The sequence below is a fragment of the Pongo pygmaeus genome, chromosome 9 (genome assembly GCF_028885625.2).
Source record: "Pongo pygmaeus isolate AG05252 chromosome 9, NHGRI_mPonPyg2-v2.0_pri, whole genome shotgun sequence".
Lineage (NCBI taxonomy): Eukaryota > Metazoa > Chordata > Mammalia > Primates > Hominidae > Pongo > Pongo pygmaeus.
The window spans coordinates 62,642,334-62,654,724 of NC_072382.2; the positions used below are offsets into that span (position 1 = coordinate 62,642,334).

General features: G+C 35.8%; 1 protein-coding gene across 2 annotated transcripts; it reads left to right on the forward strand.

Annotated features, from left to right (window-relative positions):
- The first annotated feature begins 7,477 nt into the window (after nucleotides 1–7,477).
- PTH (parathyroid hormone) lies at nucleotides 7,478–11,967 on the forward strand. Of its 2 annotated transcripts, none has more exons than XM_054438045.1 (3): nucleotides 7,478–7,563; nucleotides 11,153–11,248; nucleotides 11,352–11,613. In XM_054438045.1, exons 1-3 carry the CDS (start codon nucleotides 7,478–7,480, stop codon nucleotides 11,611–11,613), a joined length of 444 nt encoding a protein of 147 aa, XP_054294020.1. The 2 variants fall into 2 exon arrangements, with proteins under 2 accessions (XP_054294020.1, XP_054294021.1); XM_054438046.2 differs by lacking the exon at nucleotides 7,478–7,563 and adding an exon at nucleotides 7,612–7,697 and having other exon boundaries at nucleotides 11,158–11,248; nucleotides 11,352–11,967.
- The last annotated feature ends 424 nt before the right edge of the window (nucleotides 11,968–12,391 follow it).

The following is a 12,391-nucleotide window of genomic DNA, read 5'->3' on the forward strand; positions in this document are numbered from 1 at the left end:
GCAGTATTCTACTTTGAGACGTGGAATTTTAAACTATGAAAAGTTAAGATGTCATAAATTACATAAATTACACAGGAAGGGGAACATCACACTCTGGGGACTGTTGTGGGGTGGGGGGAGGGGGGAGCGATAGCATTGGGAGATATACCTAATGCTAGATGACGAGTTGGTGGGTGCAGCGCACCAGCATGGCACATGTATACATATGTAACTTACCTGCACATTGCGCACATGTACCATAAAACCTAAAGTATAATAATAATAATAATAATAATAATAATAAAAGAAAAAAAACAAAAAAAACACAAAAAACAAAACAAAACAAAACAAAACAAAAATAAAAAAAATAAAAAATAAAAAAAATAAAAAAAAAAAATCACATAAAAACAAAACTCACAAAGATTATGAGCAGGGAAATCTTGCCTGGTTGACTGTAAGTGCTCAGTGAAACTTTACCCTATTAGATGAAAACCATAACGTAAATTGCAGTGTTGGCATTCCTGAACTGGAGTCAGAGAACCCAGATCACTTGACTTAGAGCTTCACTAATGGGAAAACGATACCCCATGCCCCACTATTTTCCCACACTATTTCAAAAACATAAAGGGAAGAATCAAGTACATAACCTATTTGCTCCAGCTGAACACTGGATAAGGGATGTAAAAGACATTTTATTTTCTTGTTTTGTTGTTGTATCATAAATTGCATCATCATGATATTCTATCAAAGATAAAGAAAGAGTAGAGCAGAAAGCTATCTATGTAATCCAGAGTAAGATCCACATTAACTGAGGAGACCATATTATCTGAACTTCAAAAAATTTTTTATATTATTCTTTTTTTCTGGCAGGGACTAACAGAGTATGAACCCTGAATTGAAACACTTGGTCTAAACAGTATAACTACATTTATGGGATAATAAAAGAGAATATTTAGAATCAAAAGTGTTGGGCCAGGTGCAGTGACTCACACTTGTAATCTAAGCACTTTAGGAGGCCAAGGCAGGAGGATCACTTGAGGCCAGGAGTTCAAGACCAGCCCAGGCAACATGGGGAGACCCTGTACCTACAAAAAAAATTAGCTGGATGTGATAGCACAAGCATAGCTACTAGGAGGCTTAGGAGTAGCTAGGAGGCTAGCTACTAGGACTTAGGAGGCTAAGGTGGGAGGATTGCTTAAGTCCAGAAGTTTGAGGTTACAGTGAGCTCATGTTCATGCCCCTGCAGTCTAGCTTAGGTGACAAATTAACAATAATAATAATAATAATAATAACATTAGTGGTCTGGTTACTTCACTGGAAAGGGCCACAGAAAATTTGAGACTTTTACTTCTCAATTAAATTGCTATGGCTTTCTTATGATTCAAAAAGTGATGACTCAACTGTGTCTACTTCTTTCCCTCTGTTTTTTTAAGAAACAGAGAACTTTGCACAGGCAACTAAAACCTTTTCAATCAAATAAAGATCTAAAGGTTTCCATAAGTCCATAAGTGACACTCTAGGTTTGCTCTGTGACAAGACAGAGACATTCCTTACTGTATTTAGAAAGACATCCTCATCCCAGGCATCCAGTAACTCACTATTTCCTTCAGTCCCTGCCTCTAGAGGTGCCTCTTTCTGATTGTGGAAACACTGCATATCATCTTAACACTCCTCCAATCCATATAAACATGTAGAAAGCTGAAAACTCATGCAGGGTTTGATGTTCACTGAGAGAACACACAAAAAACAACAAGTAATATTATATTTGTGAATGTGGCTGCACATTTTAACTTTGAGGAGTTACTCAAATATAATGGATCCCAGAGTTTGCAGCATGAATATATAGAGATCAGTGGCCTTCTAAATGCTGCCTATTAGAGAACCACAATCACAGTGTCTATCAATAAAAATTCTAGAGAAAGAAAAATAAGGAACAGAATACTATCATAAATACTTGGAATATTAATCATTTATTATGTGCTAAGTCACTTTAAGCATTTTGTTCACTGCCTCTAACTATAAACAAGTTTAGGGGCTGGTGAAAGGAAGCAGAGAGGAAAGTTTTTTCTGACAGATCAAAAGGAGCTTGGTTGGCTGAGTGCAGTGGCTCACGCCTGTAATCTCAGCACTTTGGGAGGCCAAGGCGAGTGGATCACTTGACCCCAGGAGGTAGAGACCAGCCTGGGCAATGTAGTGAAACTCCATCTCTTCCAAAAATACAAAAATTAGCTTGGCATGGTGGCGTGCTCCTGTGGTCCCAGCTACTCAGGCTGCTGAGGTAGGAGGATCCCTTGAGCCTTGGAGGCAGAGGTTGCAGTGAGCTGAGATCACACCACTGCACTCCAGCCTGGGTGACAGATTGAGACCTTGTCTCAAAAAAATTAATAATAATAATAATAAGGAGTTCAGTAACTCATTGCACAGAGGGGCTTGAAGCAAAAGAATGACTCAACCATTAAGATAGACACTATTCAGAATAAGTTCTAGAGATCTGCTATACAATGTAGTGTTTATACTTAATAATACTGCATTGTGAACTTCAAAATTTAAGAAGGTAGGTCTCATGTTGTGTTCTTCTAAACAACAAGGAAATTTTGAGAAGTGCTGGCTATGTCTATTACCTTAATTGTGGTGATGGTATCACAGGTATAACATGTATGTCCAAACTCATCAAATTGTACACATTAAATATGAACAGTTCTTTGTATATCAATTGAACCTCAATAAATCTGTTTTTTTTTTTAAAAAGGGGGTAGAAATTATCCAATCTGTTCACAAAACATGGAATTAGAGAGATGTAGCTGGATTTTTCAGCCCTGGAAGCTTGTTGATGTCAAGTTCCCAAAGCCGTACTAATTCCTATTGAGCAAACAGAAGGAAAAAGTATCCGTCTTAACTTAAACCTTCCATAAGGGAACAGGGCACAACACATGGCATTTTATCCTTCCCAAATGTGAGGAATACATTAGACTGTTTGACCCTAGCTTCAGTACTTTAGAATGCTAAGAAAGGCTGACCTTTTCAAAGCAAAAAGCTGTGCTCAGCTCTTCTCTGTCACAGTGTCATCAGTCTCTTGTGCCCACATATCCCCTAGCCCTGTGCTCCTAAGTGATTTCCTTCTATCTAATACCTGCAGGTCCAGAACCTGATGGTTCAGATAAACTATATATCAAGTCTTGGCAGCTATATAACTGCTTTGTGGGAAGGTCAAGCAGTCCTTTGAAAAATCTGAAGGACACAACAATATTACTAATGCACACATTTAGAGTTTAGAGAGGACTGCAAGACAAAACTCCTTGGCATTCACACAACAACCTTCCAAAATTGTACTCAAATCTTATTTCCTCATCCATTTCCCCATTTTCCCTCTCCATCCACAAGCATATACTCAATATTCAGTCTTTTTTTTTTTTTTTTTTTTTTGAGACAGGGTCTCACTCTGTCGCCCAGGCTGGAGTACAGTGGCATGATCAGAGTTCACTGCAGCCTCCATCTTCCAGGTTCAAGTGATCCTCCCACCTTAGCCTCCTGAGTATCTGAGACTACAGGTGTGCACCACCACATTCTGCTGATTTTTTTTTTTTTAACTTTTAGGAGAGATGAGGTCTTGCTATGTTGCCCAGGCTGGTCTCAAACTCCTGAACTCAAGCAATCCCCTTGCCTTGGCCTCCCAAAGTGCTGAGATTACAAGTGTGAGCCACTGCGCCTATTCAGTCTTCATTGCCTGCATGCCTGTGCGCATGCAGTTCCCTCTGTCCTTTCTTACCTTCTCTGATGGAAAACACAATCACCTTTCAGGACAGTTCAGCTTTTCAGTAAAACAGCTTCCAACAACTTTAGGGAAATTGTCACTTCCTCTTCTGTGCTTTTATAAGTCTTTGTTCATACCCCTATTATAATACCTATCACATTATATTATAATTATGTGTTAAATTTCAAGGCACTGATTATGTCTCAATTATCCAATGATTAATACAGCCCCTGGAAGATAGTATTCAATGCATTTTTTGAGTGAACAAATGAGTGACCACTGTCTAAACTGTTTGCTTTATTTTTCTGTAAAACTAGTTTAATAATGTGGTTGCCTTGGTATGACAATTTATTCTATAAATAAGTGTAAGAGGAAGAAGAACAAGAAAGTGATAATTGCATCACTCCTAGAAGGCTGTCAATTACATCAAACTTACCCAAAGTGGGAAAAATCTCCAAATCAGAATATTAAGCATGGCTTTATAATAACAATGCAAAAATGTGTTTATAAAACCATTTTTGTATGCAGAAGATTGAAACTGGACCCCTTCCTTACACTATATACAAAAATTAACTCAAGATGGATTAAAGATCCAAAACTATAAAAACCCTGGAAGACAACATTGGCAATACCGTTATAGACATAGGAATGAGCAAAGATTTCATGAAGAAGATGCTAAAAGCAATGGCAACAAAAGCAAAAATTAGCAAATGAGATATAATTAAACTAAAAAGCTTCTGCACAGCAAAAGAAACTATCAACAGAGTAAAGAGACAACCTACAGAACGGGAGAAAATTTTTGCAAACTATGCATCTGACAAAGGCCTAATATCCAGCATCTATAAATTAAACAAATTTACAAGAAACAAACAACCCCATTAAAAAGTGGGTAAAGGACATCAACAGACATTTTTGAAAATAAGACATACATGTGGCCAACAAGCATATGGAAAAAAGCTCAGCATCACCGATCATCAGAGAAATGCAAATCAAAACCATAATGAGATACCATCTCACACCAGTCAGAATGGCTGTTATTAAAAAGCCAAAAAATAACAGGTATGGGTGAGGTTGTAGAGAAAAAGGAACATTTATACACTGTTAGTGGGAGTGTAAATTAGTTCAACAATTGTGGAAAACAGTGTGGCGATTCCTCAAAGACTAAAAACAAAACTACAATTTGATCCAGCAATCCCATTACCGGGTATATACTCAAAGGAATATAAATCATTCTATAATAAAGACATTCTATAATAAAGACATATGCATGCGTATGTTCATTATAGCACTATTCACAATAGCAAAGACATGCAATCAACCTAAATGCCCAACAGTGGTAGACTGGATAAAGAATACGTGGTGCCTATATACCATGGAATACTAGGCAGCCATAAAAAAGAACAAGATGGAGCTAGAGGCCACTATCCTTAGCAAACTAACATAGGAACAGAAAACCAAACATCTCATGGTCTCACTTATAATTGGGAGCTAAAAGATGAGAACACATGGACACAAAGAAGGGAACCACACACATTGGGGCTTACTGAAGGATGGACAGTGGAAGGAGGCAGAGGATCAGGAAAAATAACTAATGGGCACTAGGCTTAATACCTGGGTCATGATATAATTAGTACAATAAACCTCCACAACATGAGTTTACCTATATAACAGGCCTGTACATGTACCCCTGAACTTAAAAGTTAAAAAATAAAAATCCATTCGTGACTGGGTGTGGTGGCTCATGCTTGCAATCCCAGCATTTTGGGAGTGAGAGGTGGGAGGACTGCTTGAGCTAAGGACAGCCTGGGCAATTTAGCTAGACTCTGCCTCTACAAAAAATTTAAAAATTAGCTGGTTGTGGTGCTGTGTGCCTATAGCCCCAACTACTCAGAAGGCTGAGGTGGAAGGACTGCTTGAGCCCCGAAAGTTGAGGCTGCCATGTCCATACCACTGCACCACTCCAGTCTGAGTGATAGAGTGAGATCCTATCTCAAAGCAAAAAGAAAAACCATTTGTATTTCCAATTCTTCTTCTCAACAGAGTATAACAGAAAAATAACACACAAACATCACATGTAGAGTTTGCATCAGAAGAGGTCTTTAAAAAGATCAAGACAACAGATTTTTACAGTTAAAAGAGACCTCTTGGTTATCTAGTTCAACTTTCTTCTATGTATGAATCTCTATAGTATGCCTGATAAATGCTCATCTACCTTCTACTTGATTATTCTCAGTGATGGAGAAATCACTATTTGAGAAGGTACTTGATCCTTTATTTTGACAATTATAATGTCCAAGTTAAGCCCAATGAACCCAGCCCTTCCTTCTTAAACCACAGAGAGAATACTCCTTCTTCCTTATGGTAACCCTCTAAATCATTAAACACAGCTATAAAGTCATCCCGTCTTTTTTCCTCAGACTTTTCTAGTTTCATTCAACTACTTCTCATGTTATAGTTTTCAACATTTTCACCAAACTGATTGATATCCTCAGTGTATGTTCCCATTTGTTTCTACTACTTCTAAAATGGAGCCTGGAGCAACACTCTAAGTGAGGTTTACCCAGAGTGGAGAATTTCCTAGGGCAGGACTAGTATATATCTCTCAGTATAAACTCCATACGGTTACTATTCAAATTTGTACTGGCTCTTACCTAAGGTAGAGTCAAACCTTGACAATGGCTAGTAGGAAAAAGGATGACATGAAGCCAGGATGGGACCAGAGCTGAGAGAACTGATCCCACTCTGGAACCAGATCTTTGGTGGGAAGGCAAAGCTGTCTAAAGGAGTCCTAGATATATCAAAGACATTCAAGGTGTTTTGATAGGTGGACCAGGCAAATATTGCTGGAGCAATATTTGAAGTCAGACATGTGGCAGCATCACGCCTCCAATAGGTTTTGGAACAGGCTCTCATCATCCCTTAGGGAACATGAGAATAAAGACCTAACCTCTGGGGGAAAATTTTGCAAAGAGCTTTTGCTGTGATTTCAGATGACTTCACAAATTAAAGTCAAGAAGACTGGAGTTCAAAGAAGGGCTATATTTCTAGGCAGACACTGAGGTAGTAAGAATCTGGTGTCATAAAGACCTTTGTTGAATTCCATCTTTTCTGCTTTCCAAGCCTAAGTTTCCTCATGTAAAAATGGGGATAAGTACCTACTTTAGTACTTTAAGTACTAACTTTAAAGGACTGCTGTGAAGATCTAGTGGGATAATATATGTAGTTAGGCATGCAGTTAATGCTTATCAAATGTTATTATTACAGATTAAGATGCACAAATAAAATATAAGTTAAATAAATTTTAAAATAATTTCACTTTTGAAGCTTTTAAAGTAATTATGTACTAAGAGCATTTTCTCAAATTATTTTTAACACTTCCTTTAAGAAAAGGGCTATATCTGTTTTTTTGAAAGATAACCAGAAGTGATATGGATTGGTTGAAAATGGCTTGTAAAGTAAGCCTAACATTTATGATTTATTATCATAAAAACTGTACCAACAGTATGGTTATAACAAATATACTTATTTTTGCATTTTATTTTCAAGTAAGATAATGACTTTATCATAAACCTTTGAAATCGGTCTTTTTACAGTATAAATTCAGATTCATTAATCCACATAGAATTTTTCTAGATGGTATAATTCTGTATTTGTTAAAAGTCTTTGCATAAGCCTCTTTTCAAGCCAAATGCTGTTTTCCTTTTAGTATCCAATTATCTGAAACTTAAGAAGAGTGTGCACCGCCCAATGGGTGTGTGTATGTGCTGCTTTGAACCTATAGTTGAGATCCAGAGAATTGGGAGTGACATCATCTGTAACAATAAAAGAGCCTCTCTTGGAAAGCAGAAGACCTATATACAAAAGTCACATTTAAGGGTCTACAGTCCAATTCATCAGTTGTCTTTAGTTTACTCAACATCAGCTACTAATATACCTGAACGAAGATCTTGTTCTAAGACATTGTATGGTAAGTAATCTTAAAAATTCACTTCTGAATCTCATGAGATTTTGATAATCAAGTTATTATTTAATGTGTACCATTTCTACAAATATCATGTTGTTTCTTCAAGGTAAAATGCTAAGAGGTTTGAGTTATGTTTAATATAAAATGCCACATACAAAATAAATTAATGCTACTAAAATACTCTCAAATCACAAAATACTTTTTGATTAAAGTCTTCTGAGATACCTTGCCTTTTAAAACCTCATCTGAAATTACAGCAAAAAATCATTAAAATTTGGCATGCTATGCTTTAATATAATAGTATCGGTATCAAAATTTTGAAATAAAACAGGTTGATGGTGAATGAATAGTTCTGATTTAAATAATCTCTATAAATTTATTAAGTGGAGTTAATATTATATTTTTCCTGCAGAGTATTCTTATTTAGATTATTTATTTTATGGCTCATAAAGAGCCCAATCTGTATACTAAAGTTGGATAAGTCCAGTTTGACTAGTAAGTATTTAATTCCTTTACATAAATTACAGCTCTATTCTGAAAACTGTATTTCCTTAATTTCATGAATTGTATTACATGAATTTTAAGGGTGTTTTGCAACAAATTTTCAGCTTTTTTTCATGATATTCTTATAAGAAGCCCATATCCCTATGAAGACAAGGAAGCAAAGCAGAGATGTCTGAGGTCACTAGATGAATATAACAAAGCTAAGATTAGACTCCAGTGCTCCTGTCCTCCAGCTACAGTGCTTGTTTCTAACATAAACAAAAAAAGAAAATTTTCATGTTGCTCCATCAATAGCTTTATATTGTAAACAAAAATGTAGCAGATTATATTTCCTATGCTATTTCTAAATGATGCAGTTTCCCTGTAAAATAGGAGTACATAACTACTCTATGTGTATGTTAAAAGGTAGTACACTGAGCATTAAGGAAAAGCACTTCTATAATAACAGCCTTTGCAAGTACTGAAATGCAGATTAAGGCAAGAATATCCTATATTGATGTGAAACGAGGAAAGAGACAAGAGTTATATTAAAAGATAATTGTTAATAAGTTGAAATAAGCTACAAACAAGCATTCCATTCAGAGATAAAGCTCGAAATCCATATCACAAGTAATTAATCAGATGATTTTTAAATGCTTTGACACATTATTTTTAATGCTAGGAGAAATGTGAATTAATTTAGTGAAAATCTCTAAATTAGCACCTATTAGTTTGGTATTTATGGTTATTATTACAATGCCTGAAATGAAGGTTACTTAAGAAAAGGATTTGCTAACTAAATAGTGTTAACAATTTACACTATGAAGAAAATTAGCCATTTTCAAGCAAGTTATAAACATTTAGGTATAATCAACATAAAATGCAGTGCAGGGCGGGGGGAATTCTCAAAAATAGGCTCTTTCATTCCTCTTGTGGCTTAAGATTTCCACAGTGTGACAGAAGGGAGCATGAGAAGCATGGCTCACCAGCCAGCCTCTATTGTCTTTGTAATTAGAAATGACGAGTTAATGGGTGCAGCACACCAGCATGGCACATGTATACATATGTAACTAACCTGCACATTGTGCACATGTACCCTAAAACTTAAAGTATAATAATAATTAAAAAAAAGAACTTACAAATACCACTGTACTTTTCATTGGCACATTACCCCATAAAACTTGTTGAGACAAGGTGAGATCTGAGTATAAAGATAGGTCAGAAGTATTTTAAAGGGCTTAATTTGCCAAAAAGAAAAGTAAAAAGCTAGAGACCCTTTTTGCAGAACATTTGGTGACCACACATTTGAGGGAAGATGTGGCATTAGATGAAGCAGAAGCAAACCCTGCTGTTAGGGGCTCATCTAGGTGAGTGCGCAGCCTGTGACACTACAGGGAGAGGCTCAGTAAACTGAGATCCAGCATTCTGTATGACAGGGGCATTGCTTATCACAGAGGTTCTGAATTTTAAGTAGGAAGTACATAATGAAGAGGGCTTTAAAAGTTGCTAAGAAGGCGAGTCACCAGGGCTGGCAGTAGTGTAATGGGGCCATCCTGAGCTGTTAGGAGAGCAGATGCAGGGAGGGCTGGTGACCTCAGTGGGTTTATCTGTTGGAGACTCCTCTCCAAATCCTAGGCCTGGCTTCTAGCACCATCCAGCTGTGCCCAAGAAGCCACCCTGGTCTGTTCTCCAACTCTTTTAAATGGTGCCCAATTTTTCTAAGTGAGCTTAGCAATGAGAAGAAAAAAAAAAAAACATGAATTCTTTTTCTGGAAAATCAGGGAGACATGGGTAACAATAGGCACTAATAAATATTTATAGATGAGTGAATGAGGAAATAATTACATCAAAAAGGTCAGTGACAATTGATAAATGACAAGGAAATATTTAATTAGGTAAAACTAAATCATTGCTCTCTGTACTAGGATAGACTTTATCTACTTTGTCTGTTCCTAAGTCAGCATGTTAATTCTGGGGGAGGATCATAAGAAAGGCAATACTTTTTAAAAAAAAATTTAAAAACATAACAAAGCAAGGGTAAAATATATGTATATACTTAAGTGGTGTGACTGTAAAACTGTACTTTCCATTAGTTATTAGCCAAGTTAAGAGAATGATCACATTGAAGCACTGTGTGGACTAGAAATGTACTCTGTCATCATGCAATGAAATGTTGCTAACATTTTAACATAGCTCATTTATGTAGAATGAATTCTGGCAGTTTACCCCAAGTCACTGCCAGAAGTCACAGTTAGGATGGTAGATGGTGAGATCGCAGATGCGCGATTATCTAGATTCAGTGTTACATTTTCAATGTTTATCACTCAGTGGATTTTTATTAATATGCTGATTAAGTTATTTACTCGGCCAGTCATTATGCTAAATAGTTGCTCTTTTGTGTTTCATTGCCTTGATGTTTGAGTGTAATCTAGCATTTTAACACAGTGTTTATTTTGCATGATCTTTAACAAATGTTTTAAGCAATTTTAAAAAGGCAGGATGTTATTGACATTATACACTGAAGTCTTAACATTTTAATATTTATAGTGCTTATTAGTTTGCAAAATTGTATAATTAGGAATTATTTCAGAGACAATGTTTTCTTTTTCAGGTGAGTAGTTGCCGCATAATATCATTGGAATACATTCTTTATACTGTTTGTGAAATTAATACTAGTATATTAAGTGTACAAATAGATTTAGAAAACAACAAAAAATTGCATGCTAAAAAATAAATAAAAATAAATAAATAAATAAAACTTGCACAAGAAATCTCCAAAAGATAGTTAGGAGCATAAAACTAATTTCTAAGTTAAATTATGTGTATATATAATGTATACTAATGTATCTACAAAATAAAGAGGTTGATTCCAAAAGCTTCTCATGAAAACCAACCCAATTAGTTAGTATTGCATTCTGTGTACTATAGTTTGGAATATTAAAAATATTTTAAAATACCTCCATTTTGCTTGTCCTTTTAGTGAAGATGATACCTGCAAAAGGCATGGCTAAAGTAATGATTGTCATGTTGGCAATTTGTTTTCTTACAAAATCGGATGGGAAATCTGTTAAGTAAGTACTGTTTTGCCTTGGAATTGGATTTTTAATGTTGACTTTATCATTTCGAAGTGGGGAGCTAATGGGAAGTGGCCCTCTCTGTTTCTCTTCTTCCCAGGAAGAGATCTGTGAGTGAAATACAGCTTATGCATAACCTGGGAAAACATCTGAACTCGATGGAGAGAGTAGAATGGCTGCGTAAGAAGCTGCAGGATGTGCACAATTTTGTTGCCCTTGGAGCTCCTCTAGCTCCCAGAGATGCTGGTTCCCAGAGGCCCCGAAAAAAGGAAGACAATGTCTTGGTTGAGAGCCATGAAAAAAGTCTTGGAGAGGCAGACAAAGCTGATGTGAATGTATTAACTAAAGCTAAATCCCAGTGAAAATGAAAACAGATATGGTCAGAGTTCTGCTCTAGACAGTGTAGGGCAACAACACATGCTGCTAATTTTTCAAAGCTCTATTAAGATTTCCAAGTGCCAATATTTCTGATATAACAAACTACATGTAATCCATCACCGGCCATGATAACTGCAATTTTAATTGATTATTTTGATTCCACTTTTGTTCATTTGAGTTATTTTAATTATCTTTTCTATTGTTTATTCTTTTTAAAGTATGTTATTGCATAATTTATAAAAGAATAAAACTGCACTTTTAAACCTCTCTTCTACCTTAAAATGTAAAACAAAAATGTAATGATCATAAGTCTAAATAAATGAAGTATTTCTCACTCATTGCAAGTATATCGTTTTGGTTATGACTGATACTCAGATGTTTAAATTGATCATGACTAGGTAGAACAATACAAAGTATATTTTAGTCATGTGTTTCACCTTTGGATATTTTGAACATCAACCTTTTAGTATTACCAAAGTATTAGGTTTCCAAATCTTCACTAGCTCAATACTGTTGTCCTCTTGGTTTCAGGAAAGGAAATAAAATGCTCAGAAAAAAAGGTGGCATAAAGTGGTCTGAAACTTGAAAAAGTATTTGCCCCTACATAAAAACCCACTAATCATAGTTCTGGTCTGGACCCAAAATTGCAAGAAATAGAATGTTTGTATCTATTAGAAGATAATTTCATTCATTCATTTGTCATTTGACAAATATCTATTTAGTGTTTATTGTTTGTCATGTACTGTCTTAGGCACTGGCATA

Excerpts from the sequence above, each read along its gene's own strand:
- PTH (XM_054438045.1), top strand. The coding sequence starts at position 7,478 with ATGGGTGTGTGTATGTGCTGCTTTGAACCTATAGTTGAGATCCAGAGA. Across the intron at positions 7,564-11,152 it reads TGTAACAATAAAAGAGCCTC|TTTAGTGAAGATGATACCTG; the intron begins TCTTGGAAAGCA and ends TTTGCTTGTCCT. Across the intron at positions 11,249-11,351 it reads TCGGATGGGAAATCTGTTAA|GAAGAGATCTGTGAGTGAAA; the intron begins GTAAGTACTGTT and ends TCTTCTTCCCAG.